At 52.4% G+C, this 18,740-nt stretch overlaps 6 protein-coding genes across 6 annotated transcripts; all 6 read right to left on the bottom strand.

Moving 5' to 3' along the window:
• Positions 1-1,031: 1,031 nt before the first annotated feature.
• Z520_09597 (uncharacterized protein) lies at positions 1,032-4,921 on the bottom strand (the record flags this gene model as incomplete). The annotated part of the gene is made up of 2 exons (XM_016780091.1): positions 1,032-4,808; positions 4,862-4,921. 2 exons carry the CDS (start codon positions 4,919-4,921, stop codon positions 1,032-1,034), a joined length of 3,837 nt encoding a protein of 1,278 aa, XP_016628674.1.
• Positions 4,922-5,366: 445 nt separating this feature from the next.
• Positions 5,367-5,708, bottom strand: Z520_09596 (uncharacterized protein; the record flags this gene model as incomplete). The annotated part of the gene is made up of 2 exons (XM_016780090.1): positions 5,367-5,441; positions 5,532-5,708. 2 exons carry the CDS (start codon positions 5,706-5,708, stop codon positions 5,367-5,369), a joined length of 252 nt encoding a protein of 83 aa, XP_016628673.1.
• A 779-nt stretch (positions 5,709-6,487) lies between these two features.
• Z520_09595 (uncharacterized protein) lies at positions 6,488-8,549 on the bottom strand (the record flags this gene model as incomplete). Its single annotated transcript, XM_016780089.1, has 3 exons — positions 6,488-6,539; positions 6,594-7,868; positions 7,921-8,549. 3 exons carry the CDS (start codon positions 8,547-8,549, stop codon positions 6,488-6,490), a joined length of 1,956 nt encoding a protein of 651 aa, XP_016628672.1.
• A 2,937-nt stretch (positions 8,550-11,486) lies between these two features.
• Z520_09594 (uncharacterized protein) lies at positions 11,487-11,993 on the bottom strand (the record flags this gene model as incomplete). The annotated part of the gene is made up of 1 exon (XM_016780088.1): positions 11,487-11,993. The coding sequence occupies one exon, from the start codon at positions 11,991-11,993 to the stop codon at positions 11,487-11,489; it is 507 nt and encodes a 168-aa protein (XP_016628671.1).
• A 1,582-nt stretch (positions 11,994-13,575) lies between these two features.
• Z520_09593 (60S ribosomal protein L3) lies at positions 13,576-15,212 on the bottom strand (the record flags this gene model as incomplete). The annotated part of the gene is made up of 6 exons (XM_016780087.1): positions 13,576-13,831; positions 13,892-14,565; positions 14,634-14,790; positions 14,862-14,919; positions 14,992-15,023; positions 15,073-15,212. 6 exons carry the CDS (start codon positions 15,210-15,212, stop codon positions 13,576-13,578), a joined length of 1,317 nt encoding a protein of 438 aa, XP_016628670.1.
• A 267-nt stretch (positions 15,213-15,479) lies between these two features.
• Z520_09592 (uncharacterized protein) lies at positions 15,480-18,303 on the bottom strand (the record flags this gene model as incomplete). Its single annotated transcript, XM_016780086.1, has 8 exons — positions 15,480-16,826; positions 16,878-17,122; positions 17,175-17,331; positions 17,383-17,475; positions 17,523-17,702; positions 17,758-17,840; positions 17,888-18,091; positions 18,150-18,303. 8 exons carry the CDS (start codon positions 18,301-18,303, stop codon positions 15,480-15,482), a joined length of 2,463 nt encoding a protein of 820 aa, XP_016628669.1.
• Between the last annotated feature and the right edge of the window lie 437 nt (positions 18,304-18,740).

The following is an 18,740-nucleotide window of genomic DNA, read 5'->3' as shown; positions in this document are numbered from 1 at the left end:
GCGATGAGAGCAGACCTGGGCTCTTGTGGCCTTTTTAAATCCTCAATTTGACAATTCCAGACTCACGCAACGCATACCCCTCGAGAGCCTCCACGGTGCTGCCGCGCTTTGCGGTGTAGTAACTCACAGCATTAATAATGTCGTCCACAAAACTAGGAAGGCAATGATACCAAGGCCCTCCCAGCTGCCGTTTACGCGGTGTTCATTTTGTCAGCTTCTGGAACGATGGTATAGGTAGGTGGCTTTGCTGATTGATAATAATGATCACGGCAGTCCATACTCGTGTACATGCTCAATGTACACCTGGACGAATGTGGCTTCATCATGCATGCATACCAGGTTGGGCTCCCACTACCTTTTGACTCTGTGGATCCCCGTCGTCATGAGTAGGTGTTATGACCAGAAAGGGGTTACTTGCCTGAACTCTCTCGATAACGTTACCTCGTTGTGTTTCTCCATCCCTACAGTATTGCCTATCGTGCCGTAGGTACTGTGGGATGTCCTCGTATGGGGCTGTGGACGGTGGAGACACACAGCCCGAATATACCCAGGTAGGTACTCGATAAGGTTGAACATCACACTCGTATGAGGTATAAGCCAAGGACACTTCCCGTGGAGCCCAACCGACGTAGTTGATACAACTACATTCGGTATAGTTCTCTCGACGGCCCGGGTCTTAAGGGTCCTCGAGAAGCGTATTGTGGATCCTTACAGTAACTTGCACGTTCCACACCGAGTCTCCTCCTTACCTGGACTAGAGCAATGAAGCAGGAGACAGCAGGAAAGTAGCTAAAGTAATCAATCTCGGCTCTCTCTGTCGGACACAGAGCACTGTGCTTGGAAATGAACTTCATGGAAGCCCCGAACAAAGTCGGTGGAATAGCACGGCCGCTTCTAGCCATCGAAAAGGTCGCTTTCTTTCATACCAGGTCACTTGCCATATGTCTTTCATTTTTCTTCATGTCCATCGTAGAACAGTCCAATTCATCCATAACGCCAAACAGACAATCAACGACAGGGAGAAGCTCCTCTCATCTCCTGCCGCCATTCCTGCCTCCAAACCGCACTCTTCCACCACCTCGTCTTCCCGCACCACTCCCGCTTCGGAACCGCTGCTTCTGAGAATGGTCTCTCCTCTTCTCAACACCCAGACCACGCCTCTGCTGTCTCGGATCCCTCTTTCCCTTACCACCAGGCGATCTGGGAGATCCGGAGGAGCCCTGCATGATCTGTCTCGCAACCTGTCTTGCCTCTTCGACATCCAGCTCCATCTCTTGATCGTCTCTGTCGCGAGTCTCCTGCTTCGTCTTCTTCTGCATGCCGGATTTGACTTTGAGCCTGCCTTTCTGACCCCGCCTGACAGCATCGGCGCCAGACACCGCGTCGAGATAGGCGTTGACCGAGTTGTCTTGGTTTCCCGAGCCAGACATGACAACATCGACATCACCGCCTTCATCCTCTTGCTCGTCACCAAAGACCAATTTGCCGTCCTCGTTGAATTTCGCTTTTGTTTTCTTCGTGCCCGACTGCACATCCCTCAGGCGTCCAAGCTTTTTCGTAGCAATGCTGGCCATGCTTCGTGGGTCGAGCAGGTCGAGCGGCTCGTCATCCTCATCGTCCTGGCGGATATACTGTTCATTTCCTCTCTTCCTGCCAGCCACTGAAGTTCTCTTGAAAGACACCCCTGAGGTAGTAGCATCGTCGTTATCTCCATCGTCGCTGCCTTCGATCTCCGAATCGTCGTCGTCGGAGCCGTAGACAGCCTCGTCGAATTCGTTATCGTATTTTTCCGTCGCCGTGTCCTCATCTTCGTCCATCTCTTCATCCCCCTTCTTCTTCCGCCGTCCTCGCTCTCTCCGTTTGCGAATATTAACTACCATCTTCCTATCATCCCCACCAACCCAGCTTTCAACCTTGGTGGAATCGAATCTTCTCAGACAGCGATCTAATATTCCCTTGACCTTGGCCCTCAATCGTCCTTTATTTTCTTTGCTCCAGACCATCAGTCCGGGGACAATATTGGGCATTCTGGGTTCTAGGATCTCAGTGGGCAGTACCACAACCATAACTTTGACGAATCCAAGCACAGCACGGACGATTTCGCGGTTGTTCGACTGCAAAAATATACAGACGGTATCGACAAGCTCCTCTTTTGTCTTATCGTCTAACTGTGAGTGGTACTCGAAGAACAACCGGCTCAGCGCGATGATACTGGCGGCAACCATATGTGGAGCCACGCCAGCCAAACCAGCACTCACCATGGTGAAAACCTCTTCTAGTGTTGCTGGCGCGTCGGGGGAATTGTCTGGCATGTGTGGTACTAGGCGGTTGCGGATCTTCGTGTCCGGGGGATTCGATGGGCTAGAGACTTTCTCCGTGAGCGCGATGAGGAGGTCGAATCCCGCAGTTCGAGCTTTCTCGTTACTGTCTTTACACGCCAAGACAACTTCACTGAGCATACTGGGAATGAAATGGAGGTCAGTCAGAGGGAGGAAGGAGACGAGTGTATGAATCGCGAGAATGCGATCTCGTCGGGCAGGAACAGGTGTTGTTTCCGAAGTCCGAAGAATCAATTCCTGCAGTTCTCTGTTGCGAGCAGTAAGCGCCTCTGCCCCAACGGGAGAACTCGACAGTCTCGGAATGAGCTTGTACGCTTTCTTGATCAGTTGCGGATCGGATTTGAGGATTGTCGGGTTGGTCAGGATGTTGGAAGAGATGGCGAAGAGCGAGGAAAACGTTGATCTTGGTAGATGAACAGAAAGCGCGATGACAAGGTCAAGTAGTGTGTGAGAAGTTGGAGGGAGTTTAGTGCCAGATGTCTGAATCGGTTCCTTTTTGGGAGGTGGCTGATCGGCTTTTGGCAGTGCGTCTTGCAGCATAGACGACACTCGCTCAAAAGTGTCCACTAAATCCTTCTCGGGAGTGATGCTCAGGTAGCTGTTGATGCATTGCAGAATGTATGCACGAGACTGGGGCAGTGTTTGACTGTAGACATTGAACAGGACTGCCAGAAGGTTGCCCGCGAACTGGGACAAGTGCTGAATATTCTTCTCCGCATCTGATCTTCGTAGTCGTCGTTCTAGTAGAAGGACCTCATCTTCAAGGTCCGATGCTAGAAGTGCCTGGTTTGACTCCACCAGATTCTGCAGGCCTCGACACAGATCCACTCGCAGATCCGTCTGCTTGTAAAGCAGATTCGAGAGCATCTCTGCGAATGGCTGGTCAAAGGCCGTTTGCAAGTCGAGGGGAAGGTCACAATAGCCTGGCAAAGTGGCCCAGACCTGCTGCACCACAGTCTCGAAAACCTTGATGTCCATTGTTTTCTCAGCGTTGCCATGATCGATTATCCTCTGATACATCGCCTCGCTGAGAGGGACTAGGTCGGATCTGAAATGTGCCAGATTCGTGTTGGATACATGGTCTCTCAGTAAGGGGAGAAGCCATGCTCTACCGGGCTGCCCTGGCTGTGGTCTGATGAGGTTGTGAGGGAGAACACTCAACACGGCACCGGGGCCAAGGTTGCGGATGGCATGCCCAAGGACTTTGTCCGCTTCCTTCTTGCCTTGAAATCCCTCATGGCTCCGTAACTCACCGATCGCCTTTACGATAGGAAGCAAGAACGGATCACCCCGCCACCTCAAAGCGTCGAAAATAGCGCACATGGTGCTGAACACCTCCATCCAGGCCGTCTGATACTTCACAGCCAGGAGGTCAAGTGCTTTTTTCGACAGCTGCTCGAGCACCTTCTCATCATATACTGACGGATCAGATATGACGCTATCCGGAATGCAATTTGCAAAGAAGGAAATGAGACACTCTGACGCCGAAACTCTGATGTTGTGAGATGGGCTGGTCAGAAACGGTGTCACCAGATCGCAGAGCTCCGGCAGTTTCGCGAAAGTGTCTTCAGGTTCCACGACTGCGGCTGTACCATAGCCTCTCGACACGATTGCTATCCAGGGAGGAAGCAGCTGAGAGTCGTTCTGAGGGGGCTTCAGATCCACGATCGCTTCCAGCAAGCGTGGTAGCTTTGAGGACGAGACTTCATCCTGCATTCCCTCGAATATTACCTCGAACACTTCAAAGGCGCTCATGACCAAATAATCATTTCTTGACCTAGATATGGACAGGAGCAACTCGCAGAGTGATTCAATCTTCTTGCTTGGCCACCCACCTGATGCCACCGCAATAGTTTTCGTCAGCTGCAGTGCATGAATCACAGCCGGCTCGTGGCTGTCGTCTGAACGACCCTTCTGTCGCCGTACCTGGTGAGCCAGGTCCACGGCGTTCTTGAGATTGTTCTGGGCAGCCACTGCGCACAGTTCGGCGGCGGGGTGGTCGATCGCAGGGCCCGGTGGAGGATTTTTCAAAATATTTGTGATAGCCTCCTGCGCTCGTTTCCTTATTTTCGGCCGCGAATCAATGGCCAGTGTGAGCAGCAAAGGAACTGTCTGCCGAGGGCTGGCTTGCGTCTGCGGAAGATTCCAGGCGGCAGCATCTTGAGCAATCAGCAACGACTCCAGACATCCTACTGCTGATCGTAGTAAAGGCCCGTTCGCTGAAGAGGCGTTCAGGTAGGGTGCCAGCAGGGACAGGATTGTGGTAAACTGTGACCGAAGGAGGCTTGCAGGGACATGTGAAGTGATCAGGTCGAGGAGGTAGACGGCGGAGCTGACGACCTCATTATCACTGCTCGTAGAAGCAGATTGTTTCAGAAGGGCAAGCAAAGCGGCAAAGTAGGCCGTGGGTGTAAATTTCGTCTTCTGCTCTGTGAGGGTTTCCTCGATCGAGGACAGAACCACCGCAGTCTGCACATGGGTCAGTGGATCTGCACAGACTTCCATTGGGCCAAGAAACTTACATGCTGCTGACTCTGGAGATTCGGCGACTTGATCCTGGCCAGTTTCTCCTCGAGCGACATGTTGACAGGCATATAAACAGGCAGAACTGGAGCAAGCTGCTGGTGCGGTGTGCCCGTCAAAATGCTCGAGTGCGGGCAACATTTTTTTAATTCGGGGTCCCGATGTTTAGCCGACAGCCTTGCCAGTGCTTTCAGCCTTGTCGCACAACATGAGGCGGAGGCGATATCCACAAGTAGCAGCGAGGTAACACGCAAAAAGAAGGGATTCAACAAGTGTATAAATGTCAATGCGTTTATATTTCACTACTTTTGACACCATATCAGAGGCCATCGGGTCTTGAAAGACCCAAGGAAGCTTTCAACAGCAGCCATCAAATGCTGGACGTTGTACGTTCTGCTTCTGCTACGAGGTACACAAATTGAGCTGTGGAAGGCGAGCTTGCTTCATGATTCCCCTTTAGCAGTTGATGCTGAACCACGACGAGAGTCGCCCCAGTGTGTCGCATCAAATTGGGAACCAATTCTTGATGACGGGGTCTGTAGGGATGCCCAAAGCCACCTTTCGAAAATACTCTCGGGTCTGCGGTATCGACTGAGCACTCACAGTTAATTGAGCCTGTCGAACTCCTCTTCTAGACGGGAGAATAATGCAGCGTTGGTCGGGGCTTACCAGCTTGTTCTCCAGAGCGTATTTCATCAGTAAATCATACTGTGAAAGGATCAACTCTGCGCGCTGCCTACGTTGTATTCTGTCGTACTCCTCCATCTTTGAACGTTGCTTGGGAGGAGGGTGACCCTGGTCTCCCGGAGATGCTCTAGTGGGATGATTGGTTGCGTTTCTGGTCATATTTGGGTTTCTGACCGTTGAGAATGCAGTTGAGAACATGGCGTCGTGGGTGCAAGCTGTGAGGTGCGCAGTGCGAGACGTCAAGGTCGACACAGCGAGATGAGCGTGACGATCGAAAACCAGTGAGGACGATTGTCTACTTTGACACAGGACAGACACCCTTGAAGCCAGAGCAAATACAACAACATAGAAGTTGCGGCAATAACCGAGTTGTGAGGCACGTGCACCGCCCATCATCACTATTACCAAACACTGAGAGTCGAGTCTAGGAAGATAAGAAAATGTGTTCAAATGTGCTTGCATTGAGAGTAACGTCCTGGCCCATCTCAGTTGTTCACGAGCCATTGGCGCAAGGCACAGAATATCTAGATATCCATCTCACCTCTTTCGATCCCCCCATGCTCTCATATGACATCGCCGTCTCAACCGCGATGCTCTCAAGCCTCACTTATACCTCCCATATCCGTCTTCTCCTGGGTGTTGGTCAAGCCAGGCCACCCTCCTTCTAAGTTGTGCAAGTCGCCGAATGTACCGGGAAAGATTTCATGATTTCCCCTTGCTTCAGTCGTAAAATTTTAGACAAGATTTTTTTGCAGCCCATACCCGCAGATGAGGTAGCCCCGTATAGTGCCAAATCCGCCTCCGTCCAATTGACCCTGGTGAAACGCCGTTATGGTGGCTTGCCATGCCGCTAAATGCTGAACAACCAAACAGACTTCTGTACACGCCGACAGAGACCGGCAGCTGGAAATCATTGAGAAGAAACATTATGATTAAAATTAACATCCGGATACCAGCGAGTTCTTTGGCCACGAGTAGCCAGTATCGGCCCTGAAACATGGGTTAGCTCAGTTCCCAGACAGAACAAATCGACGTAAGGCATACCAGCTCGTGACGTTCGGGTTGTGATACACCTCGTAATGATTGTTGATATATTCGGTCGTCTCATATCCTTCAGGGTCACAGCTCATTTTGCCGTCATCGTCTTGATAGATGCGGATGTAGTCGACTCGCATGGTAGCTGGCATGAGAGGCGCTAATCCGGTCAAATTCAGAGCAGAGAAACCGGGCGACATGCCGAAGTTGACAATGACCGACATTGGCTCTTCGGGCACAATTCTTTGACCAACGTTACCATTGGGTCCCAATGCCTGGCCTTCCATCCGCCAGACAGGATCCGCGCCAACAAACCAAGTAATGTCGCCTTCGGCGCCGGGGGTGTATTCGAAGGCGTACACTTGATAAGCATTCCCATCATACCACGCATTGTTCAGGTTTGACAAGCCCGAAACTGCTTGCTGGAAAGGCCCACCTTTGTAAGTGTTCATGGCCGTGACGGAGAAATCGAAGACTTGCACGAAGTCGTAATTGGGCTGATACCAGATATCGAAAGGCGCCACCTGGAAGGACTGGGAGACCATGCCGATCTGGTTGCCTTCGCTGTCAAGAGTGCCGACGCTTGCTTCAAGCACATCAATTTCGGGGGCAGATCGAGATTTGCCAGGAGTCGGATGGTCCTCGCCAGAACATGTGCAGGCTGGGAGTCTCATGCCTGGAAGGTAGCTGATGCCGTCAGGAGAGCTCTGGTTCGCAGTGATGCCAGCGTCGCAAATATTGTCGTACGAGTACGGCCACAGGCCGTCGGTTGTTGCGGCGTAACCGGGTCTTCCAAGGTTGCCCATCGACCAAAAACCGGGCCAGAAGCCGACCGTATCACCGCGTCCGGGAAGAGAAATACTGGCCTCTAACCTGCCACCTTTGAAACACATCTGATTCCAAGATTGCAGCATGCCTGAGCGATAGTTCAAGCCATGATTTTGGAAGGCATCAAAGCGCAATTCCAACACGCCGTCGTTTGTGGTAGCCGCGTCGGGATCATACCATTCCAAATCCTTCGTCACGCCGTACCAGATGTCCACCGCAGTCCAATACGGGTCGTCTCCGTCGTAGAACGTCCGTCCTGGCGTGGAGAACTCGTCTGAAAAGACCAAATTCCACGTATTGCCGTGATAATCTTTCTTTGTCTTGACCGAGTCAGGGGTGTCGGGATCGATAAGACTGGTGCGCATATTCTTTAATAACGGAACTTTGCCACTCCCTATGCAAGCATTGTTGTCTGCGCAAGGGTTCGGCGTCGCGGTTATTTTTTGAACAAATGTCCTGAATGACCCCGTCAGTATGCACATCGAGTGAACAAGGGGTGAGAACGAACAAAACAGGATATCCCACAAAGAGGACCAAGATGCCTATCGTAATGAAAGCGAGGCCACCGACGTTGACCAAGCCTCTTCTGTTGAATATATCACAGTCCCGGTCCTTGTCATTGGGATCAGGGTTGTGGAGGTAGTCGTCTTTTTCAACGTCTTCTGGGAATAGGAGAAGTCCCGCAGACGGCAAAATATTATATTTTTCAGATACCGTTTGGGTATTGACGTCGTTATCATCACTCCCAGCTCTTGAACCTGGTCTTGATTGACTGGAGTCCCTGAACGGGTTTTCAAAACCTCGACTATCCCTGCTCCGGTCTGACTCCCAGCTTGACCGGCGAGAAGAATAACTCGAGCGGACGGGAGACCTCAGGGGGGAGCCGTCATCCCTGAATCTGTTTGTGCGGCCAGTCACCGGTGGTAATAGTCTCTCTGCCGAGTCCTGGACTTGATCTGAGGGGTAGACATTGTTTAATTGTGACCGGGACGTGGTCGGTCTCGAGGTGGTGGGGACAAGGGTCCTTGAGGAATTGCTCGCATCGGCGTTGAGCAAGTCTTCTTGACCTGAATTGAGACGAATATGAGGAGGGACTCGTGGGGGGGAGGAGGAGCTGCTGTTGCTGTGGGACGACATTATAAGATGGCGACCGACTCGTCGTCAAGGAGATCGATCGCCAACACTGTAAAGCAACCGGGTGGGAGAACAGTATTTGTTCGGGTAAAGAGACGAGCCAGAGGAGGGCTGTGTTCGATTTTAGGGTCGAGGCTCTGAGGGAAGAACGTCTTAGGGCCGGCCGCAGTTTTGAGGAACGGTGTGTGGAGGAGGCCGGTCAATGAGGGCGTAAGCAGCGCAGATTAGGCGAACAGGTTGGTTGAAAATAGCAAGGAGGTCGGGAGGTCGAGAGAATAAGACGCCGAGAGGGTCAAAGGAACAGGATGTTGGTAATCTTGTAGAGCCAAAAGACCTTGTAACTGGAATCAGGCTGAGTTCGTGGTAAGGCCGTTCACAGTCGTACTCCTTTCTGGCCGGCAGGAAAGAGAGACAAGCTTCTGCCAACTATTGAAAGGGACGGATTCTGGGAGGCGCAGAAGAAGGACGTCGAGGTCGGTAGAGGACAGGAGGTAGAGCGATGTGGTGGATTGGAAACGAACGTAACTGCTCCGACAGCAGAGAGGTGTCGAGCAACGCAGTGAACAAAGAAGAGGGTGTTTTGTTTGCCCTTGAAGGCGCGCGCAGTTGGCAGGTTTCTCAGGATACTACAAAGTACGAGGTACAAGAGTTTACCTAGCAGATGGTAGAACACTGCAGCAGGAGAGGCTTGGGCAAAGGGCTGCAGGGCCAGTGGACGAGGGGGGCCACGGGGGCAATTGGGCAATTGGGCAATTGGGCGACTGGCCTAAACTTTAGTGGGCACGCTGCTGGTCCGGTCCCTTTAAGCGGCCCACTGCCGAGCCCTAGTGCTGCAATATCTGTGCCTTAGGTAGTGCCTAGCAGGTGGTGAGCCTCAGCTGTACTCGTCGACTCCAGGGCCTCATCTCAGCCCCGGGGGATGCTGGTGATGACCCTGGATCAAGGAGACTGCAGGTGAACCAGACCCAGTATAATAATAAACTGGGCCGCCGGTTTCGAGTACAGTTACACTACAAGCAGGAACATCTTGCTGAGGAGAGTAAAGAAATGAGCTGTATTGGTATACATCCATGCTTTTATGGAGGTCCAGGACTACTCGGTGTGTTTGTTTTTGTTATTGTTGTTGTTGTTTATCATCTCGGGAGTCGGTACCTTGCATGATCGGCATCAAATGCGTGATAAGCACGAGGCACTGTTCCTGCTCCTCCGCCTCCTCTACAGCTACTACCGAATCCCTCGTCCTCTCGCCTGCACACTGAAGACCGTGGACTGCGGCCTCCCACCTGCATACACCTGCAGTTCGTATTCTTTTTTGGCTTTCTTTGGATTATTCTTGTGCTCGTTTCCCTTACAACAACGGACCTTGGCACCTCTCACTGCCCGCTTCTTCGATAATTCCACTTCTGTTGCGTGTAGGTATGGTATGGTTGCTTTTCCAGTTGCCTTCCTATTCCGAAAGCACTCATCTTGGTAAAAGTCTCAGGTTGCCATGCAGATCTCCCTTTCCTCCATCCTGATTTCCTCGATCCCCCTGGCCGAAACTTGTCGCGGCCCACGGAGTGACTACCCACCTAGATCCAAGCAACTGGAGCAACTGGAGCAAGAGGACTGGAGGGATGAGTGGTGTTTGGCCAGAGACAAACCCAGCACCAGCGGCCTCCGAAAAGAGTTGACGCGTCCGTGGGCCGCAGTGGCACAGCAGCGCCCCATGCCGTCTGCGGCTTCAACCTTGGAGGCTCGCGAGTCGCGACTTTCTTGCTGAGCCCCATCAGCCTGCTACGAGTACTCGCATCCGCTGCACGAAACCCTGGAATGGAGAGCAAATCACGGACACCAGTGGCGCTACTCTGGTCGAATCACCGCGTTGCTTACGTTCGGAGACTCGAAGCAGTGGGGAATTGATCCTAGAACAATCTGAGGGAGAGCTTGATTTCGCCTGTTTCCTCAATCCCAGCTCCATTTTGATTCGCTTTCGCCATTCAGGGGTGACCGCCACAGCACAGCGCCAGCCATGCAAGCCATGCGCATCCTTCACTGTTTTTTCCTTCTATTCTTACATCTGTGCCAAGGATGAGTTTTCCGGAGCCTGGACAAAGGGAATGCATCCTTGACGTGCTCTAGAACCAAGCAGCGTGGTACAGAGTAGGTAGACCGAATCTGGCATTCCAGTGATAGTGACCCTTGCTCGGTACTCTGTGCCTTGATGATGGGTCATTGTCCTGGGTGCTTTCACGGTTCATCCCTGTCCCTGATGGGCGGCTATCAATTGATTGTTTCGGTTGAGACTGGGACGAAAAGACGGCGTTGACACGGTCATCCAACGGTGACGCGTTACAAGTATAAAGGATTTCTACTCGTACGAGCTTTTCCCCTGTTTCTCGTTGATGCAACTTCGGATATTGTCCAGGAGCTGCAACCCCCACATATGAGTTGGAATCCTGCAAAGTCCATTCTGATTCGGCACTTGATTGTCTGAAATACTCTGAATATCCAAACCTTGAGCTCCAGCATATCTACTGTGCTATCGCGACCTCGATAGTATCTGCTTGTGCCTGGATAGTCCCCATTTCCAACGCTTGAATTCTTCGGTTGTGGATACAATTCAATATGCCCGAGCCGATCCTCATTCCATGCGTGTGGATCATCAATTACCCTCGATAGGGATATTTCCAGAAGAGAATGCATGCGTTTGGACTCCAGTCTGATCGACAACCGGTACCGCGCAGTATTTGTGACATGGAACTTGCCATCGTCCAGAATTCGCGACGTCCTATCCGACCGACCTGAGAATGTCCTTGAACGACTCCTTGTAAACATGGCATTTTACGGAGAGCACAATATGAACGACTGTCTCCATAGACTTTTGTGATTAAGATGGATTTAAGCGGCCACGGCTTCCGTAGAGGTCCCATGCTGCCTCCCTCTGTGCAGAACTCTCTCCTAGCTCTCCACCGCCTTGGTCACGACACCCACCAACATGCTCTCCCCCACCGTCAAGATATAATATTCGACTCTCGTCTTACTCGTTTCCACTCTGTAAACCTTGACCCCGGCCTTGCCCTTCCCCGCCTGTTCCACCCTTTGGATGACCTCGCCGTACTGCCCTCTTGGGTCAAAGTCCCGAATACTCAACTCCTCGACGCCGTCGCTGCCGCTGCCGCCGCCCGACTTGCTGGAAAATACACACTTGGCGAATTCCGCTGACGAAGGCAGCTCCGAGCCGGAATAGTTGAACAGCACGGGCTCAAACGGCGCGTCTGTGTCGGACGTGTAGGTGATATCGGGCAGCGCCTTCAGGGAAGGTGGCAGAGCGTCGGATGACGAAGTTGTTGGGTCCAGCTTCGACCGGCGCTGAGACGTCGACTCGGATTCCGCCAGGGTCTGGCCGGCCTTTGGATTCGCGTTGGCCTTTTCCAGGAAGGACAAGTACGAACTGTCGTCCGACATATTGTTGTGGGACGTGACGGTGGAAAAAGTCAATGAATCTGGCACCTTGATGGTGGTAGAATATGGAGAACGGATGACAGAGGCGAATTTTCTCGTTCGTGATGCTCCTCCTGCTCGGGCCTGTACCCTGCACGCTGCTGTTGAGGTGTTTCCCAAATAATGTCGCCAATGAGCACTTGGTATCTGCTGCCGCTGTTGTTGCTGCTGTTGCTCCTGTGCAGCAAGGCGATGAAACTGCGCAGTGATTTCTTCTCTGCGAAAGTGTTTCAACGGTCGGGATTTTATCATTTGAATACCTACCTAAGGTAATGTGCAATGCCCTTTCAAGTGGTCAATATTATCATACCAATTTTGAAAAAAGAGACATGCAGAGTCGAGATTCGGTAATGACGTCATTTTTCTTGGACCTGTCACCGCCGTGGTTCGTTGCGCCTTGAGCGCTTGGGGGCGTTGCTCGTCTTGTCCCAACCTGCACTCCAGCCTAGCAACTGAAAGATTCGTTCGTCTCTGTCCCTCAAGCGGCCCCCATCCAGAAGCCTGTGGGCTGTTGGGGCCATGTCTATCGTCTTCTAGGGGGCCACGGCTGCTAAGCCCCCGGCGACCAGGGGTGCCGCAGCCTCAAAATCTGCTAGGCGCAGCCCTTGCAATGTCTACTCGGCGAAGTCGGTATACGTTCTTCGAGTAGGGATCGGTAAGTGATGCCTCATGGCTGTATACAAAGAAACAGTTCGAGATCTCCATGCGTCGCGAACATCGCTGTTGGATAAAGACCACCCTTCTTCCCGGCTTGAGAGCGTCTTCAAAACCAAGGAGCGAATCTAGCAGGGCTTCTTTCGTGTGGAACGGCAATCTCGAATCTCCCATGAGACAATGCTTGAGTGATCTGCTGGAGGTGTGGACTCAGGCTCCGCTTCGATTGTCGAGGCTCGCCTAGAGCCACCTGGCGACTCATTACTGTATATCACACATTGGGAAGAGATCAACTCGGCTCTTTGCGGACTGGGAGCTGCGCGGCTCATATACGGGTGAAGCTCGTTGCTAAAGGCCGTGCAAGATGCGAGGCTCAATATCATATCACAATGTGATGTCTCTAGTTTGTTCAAACCTGGGTTGGGATCATCGATGTCGGGGCGATGAGAAATACGTATGGATCCAAGAGCCGGATGGTTCCATCGCCGGAGTTGACCTTCGAAGCAGACTGGATAGCGAGGAGCAAGGTGTTGGGCGTCATCCAAGGCCATTCCCCTGACAGCGTAGAGACGCACAAGGTACATCGAGATCATCGTGACCTACAGTGAGCGAGCATCATCCCCGGAGGCCTGGCTTACGAACAATTCCCGAGATCACAACAAGGATACAGAAGCCTAGCTGCGTGCTTGAAATTTTGGATTTAATTTTCCTACTCCCAAGGCAAGACTTGCCATTGATATCATTCCGCTTGTAAATCAAGGAGAACAGGAAAAGTCTGCTGGTATCTCATGCATGCGCTGCTCATCTCTTCTAACAAGCGAGCATAAGGAAGGATTCCTTTCGTTGTGCTGACGCCACCAACCACCACACCCCACAAATCCCTGCCCGTCCCTTACGAAGCAGCAACAAGATCCTTCTTGAGCGTGCCCAAGAATTGCCTCTTCTCCTGGGGGGTCTGGTACGCACCGTGACCGAACTCCGAGGACGTGTCGATCCATTTGAGCTCGACCTTCTCCAGCGCCTTGCGGGAGGTGTGTGGGAACATGGACTTGCGCAGGGTCATGACTCGCTTCTTGACACCGGGGACAGAGCCCTTGAGGAGGACGAAGTCATTCTTGACCTCGCCATAGCGGACGAAACCGCCCATACTGTTCAATTGACGTTAGTCCTCGTGCGATACACCAAGCCAACGTGGGAAGAGAACTTACGGTGTGATCTGCTTGTTCACAATATCGAAATCGGTGGCCGCGTTCTTCTCATCCGTGCCCTTGCCAATGCGGTACACCTTGTGGTTGACAGAGGTACGATGATGGTAACCCATCTGACCAGCACGGGCAACCGTCCATTGGACGTGCGAAGGATGCCAAGCACCGATACAAGCGACCTTTCTCAGACCTTTGTGCGTCTTTCGTGGAAGCTTCTTGGTGCCCCATCTGCTGGTGACGCCCTGGAAGCCATGACCCTTGGTGACGGCGATGCAGTCAATCATCTCGTCTTGCTCGAAGATGGTGTCAATCTCAACCGGCTTCTCGAACAGTCCGTGGCCGAACTCGACCTTGTCTGCCACACTGCCACCGTTGATTTGAATCTCCATCAAGTGTGCCTTCTTCTGCTTGAGAGGTGTCTGGCGGATTTGAGTATGAGCAAGAACACGGACGACTGTGCAGTATTTCTTGATGCGCTCGAGTTCCCGAGTAACTGAGGAGCCTTTGTTCTCAGAGTGTTTCTTGGCGTATTTGGTGAATGCCTTCTTCTTCGATCGGTACCAGTTTTTGTAGAAGCGGCGCTTGACTTCGTCGGAGAGATGCTCTGCCCACACGGTGGTAAGGGAGCGCAAGCCACGGGGAGTCTCGATGTAGCCGACGAGGCCGACGACGATCATCTGGGAAATGGTCAGCCACTAACAAACATAGCCCAATGTCGACCGTCTTGGGACAATCTTGGACTTACCGGGGGTGTCTCGATAACAGTGACAGCCTCGACAATCTCCTTCTTGTGCATCTTCGCGCCAGGTCTATCAAGGTCGCGGACAATGGTGGTCATCCCGGCCTTGTATCCCATGGCAGCGGTGAGATGGACTGGTTTCTTTGGGTCATCCTTTGGAAAGCTGGACCAAATGTTTCAGCTTCGACTCCTCGAAAGACGAGTCATGACTTCTAGAGAACCAGAGTATCCTACCTCTTGACCTTTCCTCGGTGTCTTGCAGCTCGCTTTCGGGGCAGGAAAGCAAGCGAGCCTGTCGAGAGAAATAATGTGTTAGCCCAGACAGCCTTTTTTCACGGGAGGTGTAAGGAGGGAGGAATTGTACCGTGTCGCGGCGCCTCGAACTTTCGATGAGACCTATACCAGACATTAGCAGATGCGTTGATCAGGTCTAAGTAGTACTCACATCTTGTTTGAACAAGGGTCAAGGTGTCCTAGGTTGTCAAGCTGAAGTAGAAGTCGTCGATGTGGAACGCAGAAATTGGATATTTCGATAAAGTGCGGTCCAGGTCGCCAAGATTTTCGTGGATCACGTGAGCGCACCATTTGCACAAACGCGCCTTACACACATCGTCGGATACCGCGAACAGGAAAAGAGTCGACAGAATATTGACGAATGGATACTCAGATATCGTTATTTCGTCTTCTTTCGAGAAGTTACATGTACTCATTTTACACAACGAAGTGACGATGCGACAGTGAACCTTTTCCAATGCTGATTGCTCCGGCTCAATCTTGCTGCTGTACAAATCCAGCCAACCCAAGGCACAAAATGAAAAGCATGATAGAAAACCCAGATCAATGTCAAACCGATCATGCTGCCGTCTCTTGCTTTGGCGTTACTGATGGAGGTGCCGCGACCTGCGGGCTGCTCAGAGCTGCCGAAGGAGGAGCCCGCTTATCGTCCTCACTGTTGTTATCATAATCCTCATCCACGTCGACTTTGCGAGCTGCTTGCTCAACCTGCTCTTTCCGGTCTTCCTTTGGGGCGTCCAATATTGACTGCATTGACGGGATCTGCTGAGGGTGGGTGTAAGGATGATGTGCTGCCTCCGAGGGATGGTAGTTCTCATTTGCCCGCCGTTCATTCTCACGACGAGACTCAGATGAGCTTCGCCTGTAATGATCTTTCGGGGTCGGTAAACGACCTGGAGGGCTATTTCGGCGACCCGGGTCATCCAAGCGCGCACGGGTCTCCTCATTAGCTATCTTCTTAGACGGCCCTCCATCGGACTCCCACTCACGGCTCCGTTTCATAGCGGAGGGCGGGCGATCGTCACGAGGTCCCTCTGCGGCAGGAAGAGGCGGAGCAGCGGACGCAACACCATTGGCAATGCTAGGAAATGGTTGACTCGACTGAAATGGCTGTGGGCGATAGCCGCCTCCGGGTGATTGAGGTCGTTCATCTCTAAGTGGTCGCAACTCACTAGGTGGGCTGAAAGGCCGCCCGTATGGTGGAAGAGTTGAGCCACTCGCACTGCCATTGGCATGAGGCGCCGGGGCTCCATTCATAGTAGGAGACGGACGAACTCCACTACCGAAAGCCGGAGGGCGATCCTGCATGGAGATCTGCGGAAGAGTCTGAGGCCCAGGCGGGAACATGCCTGGGTTAGCCGGCTGCATCTTAGGCGACGGTGATTGCAACTTGCGGACAGGTGTCTGACGCGAGGAATCGTACGGACGTGGACCGTCCTGCCGCGGACTAGGAGCTCGTGGGGGTGGAGCCCTCATCGCATCGCGTCCTTCATAGCCGTTAGGTGGTTGTTGTTGGGGCGCGGGCGGCTGCTGCTGTTGTTGAGACTGCGGTTGCTGCTGCGGTGGCGGCTGCGATTGTTGTTGTTGTCCCGGTGGCGGGTTGATGCCTGCGATGCCTCTAGCCCAGTCATTAACGCGAGCTGGATCGACTGGAGGTTGTTGCGGTTGCTGGTTGGAGGATGAAGGTCCTCCCCATTGAGGGCCAGGAGGAACGCCAACGCCATTCTGATATGCCTGTGGGTGAACATCTTGCGGGACAGGGGCATTGTGCTGGTTAGGCCCGGTCGCTGCTCCGCTTCTCAGAAGGGCAAGACGGGCTTTGATGTGCGCGTTTGTTGGATCAAGCTCAGCTGCTCGGGCATACGCATCAAGAGCATCAGAGGTTTGGTTGTTGCAAGACTCATACTATGCCAGTTGTCAGTGAGACCAGGTTGTGGAGTATCTGCAAATGCTTACCAGAGTTCCAAGGTCATACCACACCTCTGAGATGTACGGATTCAGCCGAATGGCACGTGAGTATGCATCGAGTGCGTCTCGGTACTGGTTTATTTGATAGTACAGCACTCCGATGGAGCACCAAAATGTGGGATTGCGCCCATCACGATAAACGGCTTGTTGGTAGGCTTCGTAAGCTTTGGGAAATTTCTGCTGTGCCATGTAACATCTGCCGAGGAGATACCAGCTCTGAGCATCAGAGTTATCTAGGAGGCCGTCAGCGAGGAATATTTGAAAAAGGTCTATAGTGACACATACCTGAGCTGACCGACTGTTCGAGGTATTCAATGGCCTGATCTTGGCTGGCATAACTGTTACTCTGCTGGTGATGCAGCCAGCCGAGCTGCTGTAGCACTTTGGCATGTTTCGGATCTCTCTCTAGAACGCGCCTGTACGCCTGTTTTGCGGCCTCAAACTGGACACAAAGATTAGACGAGCGGTGTGCTGAGGGACAATAGAGGCTTACATCTTTCTGCTGCTCATACACGTGGCCAATCTGGAACCAGATGTCTTCCTCATTAAGGGGGCGTGGCGGATCATTGACGATGTATTTGAAGCACTGAAATGCTGTTAGCAGAGGGAGCGAAAGGTAAGCAAGCGACTCACTTCAAGGCTGTGGGAGAACTTCTGTTGCTGCTTGTAAATGATTCCGAGTCTGAAATAAATTTCATTGGCTTTCTCGAAGTCTGGCTGCATCCGCATGACCTGGGAGAAGGCCTCCTCGGCATGTTCCAAAGAGCCATATCGGTCGTAGAGGATTCCTATGCCGTACCATAGTTTGGGCTCCTTGCCTCGATGTTAGCTCTTATGACAACATGACATGAGGCTGTGAGCAGCTTACGTTGGGTTTGGGCAGGTAGTAAAGAGCTTGCTGGTAGGCAGTGTAGGCCTCTTGCAGGTTGTCCATCATAAGGTAGCAGTGGCCTGCGATTGTTAGCTTCACGCCCCAACGAATTGACAATCGCGCTTACCTAGATTTCCCCACGCCTCGCCGTTGGCAGGCTCGACCTTCAGGATGTTTTTGAGATATTCCATGGCTTCAGGGTATTTCTCCTTTGTCCGGAGAATAGACGAAATTGCATTCAAGGTCTGGGTCGACCATTGATTGTGTCTGAGAGCTTGCTCATATGCAAACAGAGCGGCCTCGTGGTCTCCAAGTAGCTCGTTCAAGGATCCTGTCATCAACCGTCATTAGCAAGTGAGGTTGGTCAGAGGGCAGTACTACAAGCATACCAATTCGTTGCCAAGTTGATTCGTTCAACTGCGCCAGGAGGCGCTGGCGTTGCATATGCGCATCAACAGGGGTGGCTCCGTTGATCTGTCCAAAATGCGGACCGGGTTGCAGGCCGATGACGCCCGGAGGCGACGGATGAGGTGCGAGAGCCATTGCCAACCCTTCAAGAGGCGTGAAGCGAGGAGCCTCTGGCAGCAAAAGGGATCAGAAGGAAGCTCTTCCGCAAATTTTCACCAGGTGAGTGCGCTCTGAGCTGAGGCGCCGAGAAGGTTCGACGGCAGGCCAGATGCGCCTCCTCTTATCAGGCTCACGACGAGTGTGGTAGAGAGAAAGTAAATGCTCGACGACACAGTGATTGGTGTCTGAAGAATGGTAGGTGGATTGGCCCAAAAGTACTCGCCTGCTTAGGACGAACGGAAAATGAGCTTTGGGTAACAAGAATAGCAGAGAGAGCGTGAAAATAACAACGTTATGTCTTTGGAAGATAACAGGAGGACATGGAGTAGGGGATATTCAAAGGGCCGGCGTGGGAAAAGGGACAAGACGGCGTGGTAAAGGGAGACAAAGCTCAAAGGAATGAGTAAGGCGAC

The sequence above is a fragment of the Fonsecaea multimorphosa genome (assembly GCF_000836435.1).
Source record: "Fonsecaea multimorphosa CBS 102226 unplaced genomic scaffold supercont1.25, whole genome shotgun sequence".
Classification (NCBI taxonomy): domain Eukaryota; kingdom Fungi; phylum Ascomycota; class Eurotiomycetes; order Chaetothyriales; family Herpotrichiellaceae; genus Fonsecaea; species Fonsecaea multimorphosa.
Note: the sequence above shows the minus strand (reverse complement) of the source record. Positions and strands in the feature narration are given on the sequence as shown.